The following is a 14,752-nucleotide window of genomic DNA, read 5'->3' on the forward strand; positions in this document are numbered from 1 at the left end:
AACTCATAGCACATCCGGCTGCGTCACGTCCGAACACTCCAGGCAAGCTCAAAAACATGGCGTTGCTTCTAAGGTCAGTACGAACATGTCATTTTTAAAACGTGACAGTTTTGTTTTTTCTTTTGTATAAGGTGAAATTAATCGTTGTGACATTATTTTTGAGGCTATATTAACTGTCTGGTTGATAGTCGTAAAGTTGAGAGTTTGCTGGTGTTGTTAACGTATTGTATTATGTAACAAGTGCACTTTGATATACTATAATCTTTATAGTCATGTATGTGCTTTGTTTTTGTTTTTATTCTCAATCCATTTATTTTTCTTTCAACATCGTTTTTTAAAAATATGATCATCATAATTTATTCTGCTGTGTTTGTTCATACTTTAACACCAGAATTTTCTGTACATCAAATCAGTTATGATAATTAAATAACTTTATTTGTAATGTCCATATGTCTGAGCAGTCATATGCCTTGGATCAGACAGTTTGACATGACTTCCATTAGCAGATTGCTCAAATTTATAGGATTAACCATAGAAGACATGACTTATGTCCTGTGAGGTGATTTATATAAGCTAGCAAGCAGTGATTCTTCATATGCCCGGTCTGTGCTATTGTTGTGTTTAAAGTGTTCAAGGCCATATTACCGAAAGGTCCTGTACTCTGACAAGTTAAAGGCAAGAGAAGGGATATTTCTAATGTACAGAAAACCCAGGTTCCCTTGGTACACAGTTTTAGCTGTATGCAAATATGTTTATAATTAAATATGTCAGTTTTATACTTGAATATTTTATACTAGCCTGAAAAATATGTGGTTTCTCTGTGTTCAAGGACTGTGACCCGGCAGGGTCTGTGTTTGTCACGGTCACAGTTTGGCGTACTCTACAGACAGTGAGTATTTTTGTCTTTTCCTAACACATTTTCAAATGAAGAATTCATATTAATGTATAAAGCTCCTTCTGTTCATTTTTTTTCAGTGCTGTTCCTATGGGAACTACAGCAAAAGAGGAAATGAACAAGTTTTGGGCAAAAAACACACGACTCAACCGACCTGTCTCACCACATGTAAGCATCTACAGGTGAGTGTTAACACAGCTGCTTCATGGAGTGTTTGGATCATATAATCTACAGTGGTGAGTTTTGAATTGAATGTAATTAAACTGTCCAAAAAAGATAATGAATGAATGGCTTTGGTGTTTTCAGTTGGTCTATCCCCATGCTGATGTCCATCTCACACAGAGGAACAGGCGTTGCACTAAGTTCAGGTAGCTAACATATATTCTTGGCTTTCAATAATGTGTTTAAAGGATGACACAATGATAAATATATTAGCATCCACATCAAAGCATGCTAACATTCTGTTTATCATGTCGTTTGCCACTTTAAATGCTCAAGCACTTTGAAGTCAGGTGGATTCTGATTGGATCTCAGTGTTGTTATTGTTATAGCTGTGGTGTGGACTAAAACTTTATAGTTTTCACTATATCCATTCCTGACTGCATGGTTGCATATTAATTCTAAATAATAATGTTGATCTTTTTTGGTCTCAGGAATCTCTGCGTTTGCACTTGCTGCGTTGGTGTTACCTGAGAGTTACCCATATTACCTTGATTTGATTCACTCCATGACCTTTGGGCCCCAGTTTCTTGCTTTCAGCAAATTTGCTCTGGCTTTCCCAGTGGCTTACCACACATTCAACGGCATCCGGCATCTGGTACACACATATATAAATAATCGATGAAATATATTCAGACTCTTTCCTGCTGTGATAATGACTCATGACAGTGTAACAAGTTGCGTCTTACCAAATATGTGATGAAAATGTGAAATTAAGACTTGTACGGTTCACAAGTTTTGGGTCAGTAAGATTTTTTTTAAGGAATTAATACTTTCATTAAGCAAGGATGCTGAATTTACTGAATGATCATGGTTTCCATAAATATTAAGTATCACAACTGTTTTTCACATTGATAATAATAATAAGAAAATAATTGAAAATTCAGCTTTTTATCACAGGAATAAATTAGATTGTTTTTTTTTTTTAATATATATATATATATATATTGAATGCATCCTGATTTAATATTCCTGATTTATTCCATTTTTGATGCAATAAATGCAGTCTTGTTGAGACTTCTTTCAAAAATATAAATCTTACCAACTCCAAACTTTTAAACTGTAATGCATGTTACTTTTTTCATGTGTGTTTAATGCAAAAATAATGAATTAGCAATTAGACTGTTCTCTGCAAATACAAATATTCATTTGATTTATTATTCAACATGTCATGTAATTAATATCTTTTTTCATAAGACCTAATATATTGGCCATAAATCAATTCGTATCTCTCTTTGTCTCTTTCTTTCAGGCGTGGGATCTTGGGAAGGGTTTTAAGATTCCTGAAGTCTATCGTTCTGGCTACATGGTCATTGCTCTGACTGTTCTCGCATCGATCGGTCTTGCTGCCATGTAAATCCACAGACACAAGAGGACTGGGTGAGATGCACAAATGAAGAAGACCTGGACTTGGAGAAAGTGCTGTTCTTATGTTTATCTGTCTTAGAAGTGGTCTGTAAGGACCAAATTCATTAATATAATAAATAAAAAATAAATCAAATATATCGACCCAAAAAATATCCTCAGTGTTTTTTCATGTTAAATGCCTTGCACATTGCTAAACTGAAAAAGAGGGGCATAGCACTTAATTTGGCATTTAAAATGAATTTTACATATGGAAATATGAGGAGTGGGCTGAGCATTTGCCTTGTTTTATTGTGTCACTGCAGTATTTCCAAAAATGACTTGTGCTTGATTTCACTTCAGTTTAATAAAATCACTTTGGGTAGCAAAGACCCTTCACCAATTAAACCTCTAGACTCGGTACAGTATGTGACAAATGTAGTTGTGTGATTTCCTCCCAGCATGACTCGGTTATGACATGAAGAGGTGAAGATTGTAGTATGATTCACATAATGTTTTTATCCGTTCAGTTTCCTGTTGCGTTTGCATCTATAACGATACTTTTTTAAGACAATGCATATCAAATATTTATATCTGTTGCCTTCATGCGTCATCATGATGGTACCAGTGATGTCTCATAGTAACTGCTAATAAGAGTGCGTGATTAGAATCTTGTTAGTATTTTAAATGAACCCAAATGTTGAAATCTGGCTGCACAGGTTAAAATATTCTCCTTGAATCTTGTTCACCTGAATGGTAATGTCAAGGATTGCTGTGGGCTTTTTTCATTTAAATGGTAATGTCGTAAAATGGATTGGTTTGGATTACAGACTACATGCAGTCACTACACTGAATGTTTATAGAAAAACTCCATCCTGGAGTCCTAAAGCACCTGATCTATCATCACTTCCCTTCCTCTTCGCTAAAAACTAAATCAAGAGATAACATATTTATCTGCATCTGAAACTAGAAGGCATGTCCTTCCCCTTGTTGTGGTCAAGAATACACAAATCATGTTCAGTTTCAGTATTGCATCAGGTTGGTTTATGTGGTTTAGAGCAGAGGTTTTCAAACTGAGATCTAGGGACCCTAGGGGTCCTTAATATATATACAGGTCCTTTTCAAAAAATTAGCATATTGTGATAAAGTTCATTATTTTCTGTAATGTACTGATAAACATTAGACTTTCATATATTTTAGATTCATTACAACACAACTGAAGTAGTTCAAGCCTTTTATTGTTTTAATATTGATGATTTTGGCATACAGCTCATGAAAACCCAAAATTCCTATCTCAAAAAATTAGCATATCATGAAAAGGTTCTCTAAACGAGCTATTAACCTAATCATCTGAATCAACTAATTAACTCTAAACACGTGCAAAAGATTCCTGAGGCTTTTAAAAACTCCCAGCCTGGTTCATTACTCAAAACCGCAATCATGGGTAAGACTGCCGACCTGACTGCTGTCCAGAAGGCCATCATTGACACCCTCAAGCAAGAGGGTAAGACACAGAAAGAAATTTCTGAACGAATAGGCTGTTCCCAGAGTGCTGTATCAAGGCACCTCAGTGGGAAGTCTGTGGGAAGGAAAAAGTGTGGCAGAAAACGCAGCACAACGAGAAGAGGTGACCGGACCCTGAGGAAGATTGTGGAGAAGGACCGATTCCAGACCTTGGGGGACCTGCGGAAGCAGTGGACTGAGTCTGGAGTAGAAACATCCAGAGCCACCGTGTACAGGCGTGTGCAGAAAATGGGCTACAGGTGCCGCATTCCCCAGGTCAAGCCACTTTTGAACCAGAAACAGCGGCAGAAGCGCCTGACCTGGGCTACAGAGAAGCAGCACTGGACTGTTGCTCAGTGGTCCAAAGTACTTTTTTCGGATGAAAGCAAATTTTGCATGTCATTCGGAAATCAAGGTGCCAGAGTCTGGAGGAAGACTGGGGAGAGGGAAATGCCAAAATGCCTGAAGTCCAGTGTCAAGTACCCACAGTCAGTGATGCTGGTGTTGGTCCACTGTGTTTTATCAAGGGCAGGGTCAATGCAGCTAGCTATCAGGAGATTTTGGAGCACTTCATGCTTCCATCTGCTGAAAAGCTTTATGGAGATGAAGATTTCATTTTTCAGCACGACCTGGCACCTGCTCACAGTGCCAAAACCGCTGGTAAATGGTTTACTGACCATGGTATTACTGTGCTCAATTGGCCTGCCAACTCTCCTGACCTGAACCCCATAGAGAATCTGTGGGATATTGTGAAGAGAAAGTTGAGAGATGCAAGACCCAACACTCTGGATGAGCTTAAGGCCGCTATCGAAGCATCCTGGGCCTCCATAACACCTCAGCAGTGCCACAGGCTGATTACCTCCATGCCACGCCGCATTGAAGCAGTCATTTCTGCAAAAGGATTCCCGACCAAGTATTGAGTGCATAACTGAACATAATTATTTGAAGGTTGACTTTTTTTGTATTAAAAACACTTTTCTTTTATTGGTCGGATGAAATATGCTAATGTTTTGAGACAGGAATTTTGGGTTTTCATGAGCTGTATGCCAAAATCATCAATATTAAAACAATAAAAGGCTTGAACTACTTCAGTTGTGTTGTAATGAATCTAAAATATATGAAAGTCTAATGTTTATCAGTACATTACAGAAAATAATGAACTTTATCACAATATGCTAATTTTCTGAAAAGGACCTGTATATAAACAGCAAAATATATTTTTGGACTGTCCAAGTTATGTTTAATAGTAATTATTAGCACATTTATCAGTTTTATTCATAAAGCAGAAACCATTAGATTACTGATTATATTTTTAACAAAAAAAAAAAAAAAAAACGCACTCTCTCATATACATTTTATGAAAAAATAAATGCTCTCTTTCCTTGCAGTTTATATATGGTCATGAATTACTGTACCTTACAGAGTTTCTCCTTTCCGCTGTTGCCTTTATCTCCTCGAGGTTGTATGGCAATATTCTCTGTAAAGTGCCTTTGTAATATTTATTGTGAAAGTGCTGTACAAATTGAATTGAAAATGTTTCTCCAGATTTATACATTCAACAGTACTCTAATAATGAGGAGAATTCATTGTTAATTTAATACAAAGTGCTTTTCCATTTTTGACAGTATACAAACCAATTATTTAACGTCTTTACAATATCATGTTTTCACTCTAAATGGGTGTTTATGCTCGAAAATAGCTGCCTTTATATTTTACGAATATGGTTAAGAGCTTGAAAGCCCCTGATGTAAAGTGACGTGCAGGTTATTTCATCTTATAATGGGACAATTTTACAACAAACAAATAATTAGGCTAACCTACTACTAAAACAGAGTGATTCATAAATTACCGCCATTATACACAAAACGACGCTTTTCAGGTAACTTAATATTATTTATTTCTCTGACGGATTTTGTTTTGTCCAGAATAACGTAAGCCTCGCGAAATAATACCGTGTGTTTGAACTATGGTAGTAATTTAAATAACATAGTGTGTTTCCGAGATTTCTGGATGATTGTCGTTTTCAAGAAGTGATGAAAATAAGCCATGATTATTTCTGTCTCGGATGCTGAGGGCGGCTGTCCGCCATTGCAGCACGACGTCAGACGCCGAGAGAGGCGTGCGCGCCCCCTAGCGACGCATGACGCACTTACAGCACACGCAGGGCACTGGTCCTGATGCTGCAGGATACGGTACTGATGCACGATATGACCTCGCTTTACGCTGCATCATGTGGCTCAGTCTCTGTGGCGCAATGGAATAGCGCGCTGGACTTCTAATCCAGAGGCTCCGGGTTCGAGTCCCGGCAGAGATGAGTCGGTAATGACGCCATCGCGGGCTGATGGCTTTTTTGATGCATAAATAGGTCTTATGATGCTCATCCGTCACGGAGGATGCGAGGCGTATTACATTTTAGTGAATGAATCCACTCTTGCGCATGCCTAGCAATAAACCATTCGTTATGAGAACAACAATAAAACATTAATTTATTATACTTTTAAAAAATTGAAAAGCCTAAGTTTTTTCCACAGCTATTTAAATATTCATCAGTTCGCCAACAATATGCAACGGTGTGGTAACTTGCAATACATAGTATTCTTGATGTTTTAAGTTTTTAACCTACATTTCTAATTCAGTAAATAATAACATTTTCTTATAGGGATGCAGCAAATTATGTAGAGGAATGAACATGTGTATGCACACCAAACACACTTTTTTTTTTTTGAGTAACATTATTACAATTTTAAAAGCCTCTATGTTTATTTCTTCCACTGTTAAATAAAAAGAAAGTCACAGATTTATGAATTGAAAAGATGCAACGGTTTGGTAAGTTGCAAAACACAGTATGCTTGATTTTTAAGTTTTTATCCAACATTTCTAATACAGCACAAATGTCCATTTTTCTTTTTAATGCATTCTTGTCCCCTTTGCCATCTAAAATCAGTTCAGCTGTAATATACTTGTCTATGGTCTTGCCAATAAAGTCTCTCTAACGTGAAGAGAATTATCCTGAATTGCACTTGGGAGAGAGAAAGAGAGAGAGAGAGAGATAAAGGTGGAGAAAGAATGAGTGCCTGCCAGAGAGATGGAGAGAGACATCAGTGTCCTATTGATTTCCCAGCGAATGGTGTTATTGGCTCTTCCCGCCCGGTCATTATGGAATAGAGATAGAGAGGAATCTCACCTCTGCACTGCCTGATCAAACACTACAGCAAATCCTCTTCCAGGAAACGCTCCTTCACCCTGTCATGCATTTATCTGAATTGAAAGTGTGAATGTTCACTAGAGAGTTTCTCAGTCATTCATTTATCCACTTTGAGCTCATTTTCATCCTCTCATCTACCCACACGGGGCAATTTCACCAGAATCATCCCGCTTTGAAATTCCATCTACAATTTTGCCATTCAAATGTGATCCTGGCTTGTTCATCTAGGCTACCTCTTTTTCTTTCCTCTCCACAGGCAAGCTGGGTAAGTGAGAGGGAGAGAGAGATGAGGGCTCATTTTAATGCAGTATTTGATTTTAGATGTTCAGCAAGTCATTAAACTGACAATTGAGACGTTCTGTTCACATTATCCCTCTCTTCCTGGGCCGGTCGGAAACTAGGGTGTTGGTTTCTGCGCTTCCGGACACTCGCGCGTCGAAGAAAAAGAATTGCGCAGGTCACGGACGAGCGCGCTCGACCGCGTGGACTGTCACAGCTCTGCGGAGAATGACGTCAGCGTCTCTATAAAATGATGGAATGGGCATGGACTCTGTTTCCAAACACTGGAAACTGAAGGTACACTGGACCGCACTTCGCAGACTGAAATAGGCTACAGTTGCCTGCATATTTTCTCAAACCGATAGGCTGAACTATTTTGGCGTGGAATGGTGTAAGCGGGCGCTTTCTGGGAACACCGGAACGCTCGCAGTACAGTCTCCTGACCGGTAGATGTAACTACTGTCTCATCCGTATCAGTGATGAAGACAAGCTGGGTGATAACACTCCAAACATACTGTATCTTTTTATTTACCGCATAAAGAGATTAATTTTCCACTGTCTAATCTGTGTCATGGTTTATTCACTCCGTGAAATGAATAAAAGCCGACAGGCTGTAGGCTGCTGACACAAGTGTGTAGTGATTTGGGCCGAAAGTGTCCCGCCCCGAGGCTCCGGTTGGCTGCTCCAGCCACCGCCACGGTGACCGAGTCGCTGCTCTCTCGGGGTATCTGCCTCTCGTGCAGTCGTCCATGTTTAACCCCGTGCGTCCCCCGCACCGCACAGCGAGTAATCCGCGTGCAGAACTAATCCTTAAATCCTCTCTCTAGTTGCAACGCCCTCCCCTCCCTCCTCTTCTCGCGCGGGCCTCCCGAGCAGCCGGCGGGGTCTCCAGAGCCCGGCTCGCGCGGGGACTCTGTTCACGAGACCACACCTCGCGCCGCCACCAGCCGATATAAAGGGGAAACCTCACGAAAACATGGTCCAGCTGCTCACATTTTACCCCGAAAATGTGGATAAAGAAAATTAAACAAATTTTCAGAACCGTGGAGATTTATTGTGACATTATTTTCATGACAACTAAGCATTTGGAAAAAAAAAATAGAAACATTTATCTGAAAAACTGATTCCAGACGTTTTGTAAATCACACAAATATTGATGATTTTCTTTACTGTATACCGAAATGTTATTTAATTCAGTGTAAATTATTAGAATATGCCTCTATTTTCTTGTTTCTTTCTTTTATTAATTACTAATTCATTCATTCATTTATTCATCCATGCAGGCTATTCACACTTTTCTACTTGGTTATAAAAATTGCACATTTTAGCTTGTTTTCTAAACACTAGGTAGGCCAAATTAACTAATTTATTGTATTGTTTGCATATTTACTCAACTAGAAATTCATTTCTCATATTTAGAATTTTTTAATTTTGCATTTTGAACTTCAAAAATACTAATAAAAAATAATTTGTAACCACAATACAATTTTGCACTAGTCTTAATAATTATTTATTCATAAATAAATTATAATTCGTATTAATAAATATAATAGCCTAAATAGTGTTCTTTATTTGTTTTAGTTTGTTTATTGAAAAACATTAAATAAACAAACAAACAAATAAATAAACGGATAAATGTTATCATAAATGTTATGATAAGTTTCGTGACAAAACAGACTAGGCCACAAACTTTACGCACTTCTAACATAAATATCAACAACAACAGCAGCAGCAGCAAGAACAACAACAACTGTTATCCAAATGGTATCCCTGTTATCCAAATGGTACGGCCAAATCGTATTAAAATCCCCACCCCTCCCCCCTCCACCCCGCGCGCCTGCCCCCTCCCTCCATCCCTTCCTCACTGCCTCCCTCCCTTTCTCCGTGCTTTCAGACAGACTGTTTTGCTGCAGTGAACGGTAGCCGTGGAGAGAGGAAAAGGCAAGAAAAACAAGAAGACAGCTGAGGGCGGAACGAGAACCAAGACAGACAGATCCATTGGGACCTTAGCGTGAGCGCCAGCAGGCATAGACGGGTCCAACACTCCAGAACCGACGGAGCCGACAGGCATCACGAGGAGCGCTTATAACGGTGCGTATTGCAATCTGCCCTCCTTTTGAGCACACAGACACGCAGTTGTATTATTGTCACTGGCGTCCTGGCGCTTATGCTGGTGGTGGGGTGGGGGACACCTGTCAGGTTTGTAAATAGGGACACGCTCGTGCTCTGGAATGCGCCTGCATCCGCGCGCGCCTCTCCTCCTGACGGGCGCACCGGGCAGGAAACCGTCCAACGAGCTCAGAGGTGCTAAACTACGAACGAAGGGAAGGGGGTTGATGTTAAAGTGTGCTTAGGCTTACTGTTAATGCGCTGATGGTTGCTTTGCCCCCTCGCGCTTCCCCTCCCCTCCCGCATCCCTGCCGCTCCTTCTGCATTCAACGCGCTCGGACTGTGTGCACCTGCTACTGTTTTCCGTGGTTCGGTGGGGCGTCCCGGTTGCGCGGGTGAGAACGGGACTGGTGCTCAGCAGAAGAGAGAGGGGGGGGAGGCATAAAGAGAAGTGCGAGAAAAGAAGCGATGAGTGAGGGAGGCGGCGCGGGTGGCTCCGTTTTGGGTCGCGTGTCATACAATTGCAGCAGGTATCATCACCTCATCACAACAGTTGAGATGACGCGAGGCTCCGCTGCTCGCGCTGAACATCCACATTCACACACACACACACACACACACACACACACACACACACACACACACACACACGCGCGCGCAGTTTGACAGCCACGGTCCGTCCTTGCCTCCCTCTATAGTTGCACAACAATACAGAGCATCTCTGCGCGATCGCACGCCCGCCCCGCAGGCAACGCCATGACTTGCACAGTTCACAAAAGCGCACTAAGAAAGAGGATTTGGCAGCCAAATGACCTGGACTATTGTGTGAGTGCGCGCGCGCGCGCGGTTTTGGCCACGGTCGCGTGAGGCTGTGCGCTGAATTCTCGACGGGCGACAGGTGCACCTTGCTCTCAGAGAGAGCGTGAGAGAATAATGAGAGCGGCGTTAAAGGCTACCGCGACGATTTCAGGGGCAGCTCTCTACAAATCTCAATTCTTGTCAGGTACGCACTCGCTTTTACGTCGCGTTTGTCGATTCAGAGTCGTTTTCTGGGTTACTGAGTGGCGAAGGGAATGTTTTCGATCCCTGCGTCACACATCACACACTGCGAGTGACACAAGACGATCAATGGACCCACTGGGGCAGCGCGTGAGTGAAGTGTGTGTGTACTCAGCATCAGTGCGACCAATCGGCGCTCTCCGTCTGCTAATGAGTGTGTATGTGTGTGTCCTTTCTTCCAGTCAGCGCTTCGCCGAGCTTCTCCACTTCTCCGTGCCTCGAGAGGACTGTTGGCTTTAACGCGCTGGACGGATGAACGGGATGCGCGCGCGTCAGAATATGACATTCCCGGCATTCCAGCGGGCCGCTCTCAGGGCGCTCGCGGCCTTGACAATGCTTCTCGCGACCTCCGCTCGGAGCAACTTCGTTTTCGGTAAGAAACCCCCTAGTTCTTCGCTCACTCAGCTCCTCCCTCATGTTTTGACTGCTTTCTGTTTTTACAAGAGAATCACAGAGCCGTTAATAAACTCGTGGGGCACAGAGGAACCTCCCCCCTCATCTCAGCTCCAATGGCATTTTCTGCTGTGTTCTGTTATTTTGGAAACTATAGCAGTATCTATCTATCTATCTATCTATCTATCTATCTATCTATCTATCTATCTATCTATCTATCTATCTATCTATCTATCTATCTATCTATCTATCTATCTATCTATCACCATAGATCTCACATCTATGGTGGCCCAGTAGTGTACAACACAACAAAATCTCCACAACACAATGAAAACAAGCTGCAACACATCGAAATGAGCACAACACAATGAAAACAAGATGCAACACAATGAAATTAGTCCTATGCATTGTGTTGTGGAGAATTTGTTGTGTTGTGCACTACTGGGCCACCATAGATGTGAGATTAGAGGAATGTATCATAGTTTCAGCAAATCATTACTGCTTTTATTTTAGTACAAATAAACCCCAAATAGAGGCTATAGGTATATCTATCCTCAAGCACATGTGCACACATTACACAATCCTAACAAAATGCCTGTTTCATTGTCACTGTTTCAGCAGACTGATGAGTGGAGATCATAACTGCTTTTAATTTGAAGTAGAAGCATAATTGCTGCACAAGTGTATATTACACAATCACAATGAGTTGGACTGAATCAGTCTGCTGGCTTGTGTAGGTGTATTGTTACTCTCTAGGGTACTCTCTGAACAGATCTTCATCAAATGTCCAAATGTTTAAGTGAAAATATGGATGATTATTCATGAATGATGATTGTGATAGAGCTTTCCTTTTTCATTATGAAGTGTGAACCGGAGGTTTGCGTTAAAATGTTGGCTTCAGTGAGATGTCATTGTTTCAGCAGTCATGATTCATTTTATTAATATTTTTGAAAATCTTTCTTTCTTCTTTCTTTCTTTCTTTCTTTCTTTCTTTCTTTCTTTCTTTCTTTCTTTCTTTCTTTCTTTCTTTCTTTCTTTGTATCGATCTTGATCTCGTCCTTTCTCTCTCACACACTTAAACTCTGTCAGCTGTTTTTGCCCCTCACTGCATTATTCATTATTGTGCTTTTTTGTGCTTTTGCATATCCACTGGCCCTATGCATCCTTAATGCGAATGCGAGTGTATGTGTGAGCGTGTGCAGGCTTTTTGCATATGTAAGAAACTCATACTTTAGATTATATGCAGAGAGCTGGTTGTTTGAGAGTATAGGTTGTTTGATTGAACATGTTGAGTGCTGTATCGTTGGAAACAGAGTTCTTGTTTTGCAGGTTTGTATGTTCTGTATGGTATGTTCTGTGACTATCAGTACATACGTGTGATGCTGCTGCTTTCACCTACTTTTGCAAACTTTTCCTTTTCTACTGCAACCAATCAGTGTATTGCAAGGTCGTTTCACCTATATCCACTACTTGCATCATTCATTAGAACAAAGTGCAAAGCTTTTTACATGAATGCAGGGTTTACCACAAAATTCTGCTTTGTTAGTGGAACCCCACCCACACTTCATTCTACATGCATGTGTGTTCACATATTAGAAATGAATACTTTTATCCAGCAAGGAATCATTAAATTGATTAATAGTAAAGACATTTGTAATGTTACAAAAGATATCTATTTCAGATAAATGATGTGCTTTTGAACTTTCTATTCATCAAAAAAATCCTGAAAAAAATGTATCACAGCACAACTCTTTTGAAAATCTATTGATACAATTATAAAATTAGTGAAATATGCAGAATGTGCTGGAGATTCTGTTGGATTTAGTGCAAAATAATATTATTTACATATTACTATGACTGGGTTATAGACCTATTATGCTCCTTTTTACAAGATGTAAAATAAGTCTCTGATGTCCCCAGAGTGTGTATTGAAGTTTTAGCTCAAAATACCTGACAGATAATTTTTTTATTGCTTGTTAAAATTGCCACTTTTAGGGTATGAGCCAAAACACCCTGTATTTGAGTATGTTGCTTTAATGCAAATGAGCTGGTGCTCCCGGAGAAGAGGGCGGCGCTCCTTGAGTTCAAGCTCCAGCATTTTCAGTGTTAGCCTTTGCAAATAAACATTCCCCTATTAGTACAAGCCTGTTATCTTTACAGATAACATAATCTGTTTCAAAGTCAGTCATCTGATTGTGCATAATAAATTTGCCTTTATATATTACACAGACGGGGAGCACAGCGCGATAAAAATAACAACATAGCTGGTCTCATGGTGCATGGCATGCTATCACAAACTTTATAAGTCCCACTCCTGATTATGAGCTCAACAAACTCAAGCGATCGACACACATTGCTTTCATATGCAACTTTTAACCACCACATTCCTATTCACGATCATTCATGAAGACAGCACCAGTAACAGGCAGAGACAATGATAGCTTTAGCAATTAGCCTTACAGAGTGCCAAGAAGCTCTTTCATAAAGACAATTTGGAAAACAAACGCGTGATACTTACTTTGTCTGGAGCTGACGTTGGTATTGTTGGTATTGATCCCTACATGTATTGGGGAATTTACCGATTTTTTTCTGGGAAGCATTTATAGGGCAGCATCACAAATGGGCGGGACTTTTTCCCCTCGGTGACGTGAACAGAGGGAGAATCTGAGGCAAATCATAAACAGAGACTGTTTATGATTTTTTTAGATTATAAAGTGTTCTAACATCTTATAAAAGTGATTTTTGCATAATAGGTCCCCTTTAATAAAAGTGTAGGCCTATTAAAATGACTCCTTACCTTTGGTCGTTAGCAAACATGATTATTATGAAGGAGGATATTCAGACGACAGAAGCAGGGCTGTTTATTTTTATTCACAAAGATCCGGCTCATAAGAGTCACTGATTCACGAATCAGACTACACTAATCCCATTGTATAATTTTGATTCACTAAAAAAAGTCGTCTCATAAGAGTCATTGATTTACCAATCAGACTACACTAATCCCGTTGTTTAATTTTGATTCACTAAAAAGAGTCATCTCATGAGAGTCATCAGTTGTCATCAGATGACACTAATTGCGTTGTCTAAATTTTTTTTCACTTACTTCCGGCTCATAAGAGTCATTGATTCGCGAATCAGACGGCACTAAATGCGTTGTCTTATTTTGATTCACTAAAAAAAGCCATCTTATAAGAGTCATTGATTCGTGAATCAGATGTTGCTAATCGTGTTGTCTAAGTTTGATTTACTAAAAAGAGCCATCTCATAAGACTCACTGATTCACGAATCAGACTACACTAATCACGTTATGTAATTTAGATTCACTGAAAAGAACCATCTCATAAGAGTCATTCAGTCATTAACTAATTAGACAACACTAATCGCCTTGCCTAATTTTTTTCACTGAAAAGAGTCAGCTCATAAAAGCCATTCGTATGAGAATCATATTGGTAGCATGATTCACAGAAAAGAGCCAATTTACAAGAGACATTTGTTTGTGAATCTGAATACACTCGCCACACATCCCGCGAAAGACATTTCTTGCCATTATTTTGCAGAACATGTTTACACCGCAGTCAATGCAGACTGCAAACCTACTTTTCACAACATAGATTATATTTAAACATGTTGCAGGAAACAAGATTCGCTTGTCGGTTTCTATTTTGAGTTGTGGTGTTTGTTATTGTTAAATGTTCCCTTTTAACTATTGTTGTTCTTTCTATTGCTGTAACTCTTAATTTTTGCTA

The 14,752-nt window shown here is 39.9% G+C and overlaps 2 protein-coding genes across 4 annotated transcripts in view; both read left to right on the forward strand.

Annotated features, from left to right (window-relative positions):
• Positions 1 to 2: 2 nt before the first annotated feature.
• LOC306846668 (succinate dehydrogenase cytochrome b560 subunit, mitochondrial-like) lies at positions 3 to 2,888 on the forward strand. Its single transcript, XM_079380211.1, has 6 exons — positions 3 to 73; positions 830 to 889; positions 976 to 1,077; positions 1,202 to 1,263; positions 1,549 to 1,712; positions 2,367 to 2,888. Exons 1-6 carry the CDS (start codon positions 57 to 59, stop codon positions 2,469 to 2,471), a joined length of 510 nt encoding a protein of 169 aa, XP_079236337.1. The 5' UTR covers positions 3 to 56; the 3' UTR covers positions 2,472 to 2,888.
• Positions 2,889 to 9,331: 6,443 nt separating this feature from the next.
• LOC306846660 (cell adhesion molecule 3-like) overlaps positions 9,332 to 14,752 on the forward strand; it is a 58,959-nt gene continuing 53,538 nt past the window's right edge. For all 3 annotated transcript variants that reach the window (XM_079380195.1, XM_079380194.1, XM_079380196.1), the window contains exons 1-2: positions 9,332 to 9,536; positions 10,796 to 10,986. In XM_079380195.1, coding sequence (XP_079236321.1) covers positions 10,866 to 10,986 — 121 coding nt within the window. In that variant the 5' untranslated portion in view covers positions 9,332 to 9,536; positions 10,796 to 10,865. The remainder of the gene's footprint in view (positions 9,537 to 10,795; positions 10,987 to 14,752) is intronic.

The sequence above is a fragment of the Barbus barbus genome (genome assembly GCF_936440315.1).
Source record: "Barbus barbus genome assembly, chromosome: 26".
In the NCBI taxonomy this organism is placed as follows: Eukaryota; Metazoa; Chordata; class Actinopteri; order Cypriniformes; family Cyprinidae; genus Barbus; species Barbus barbus.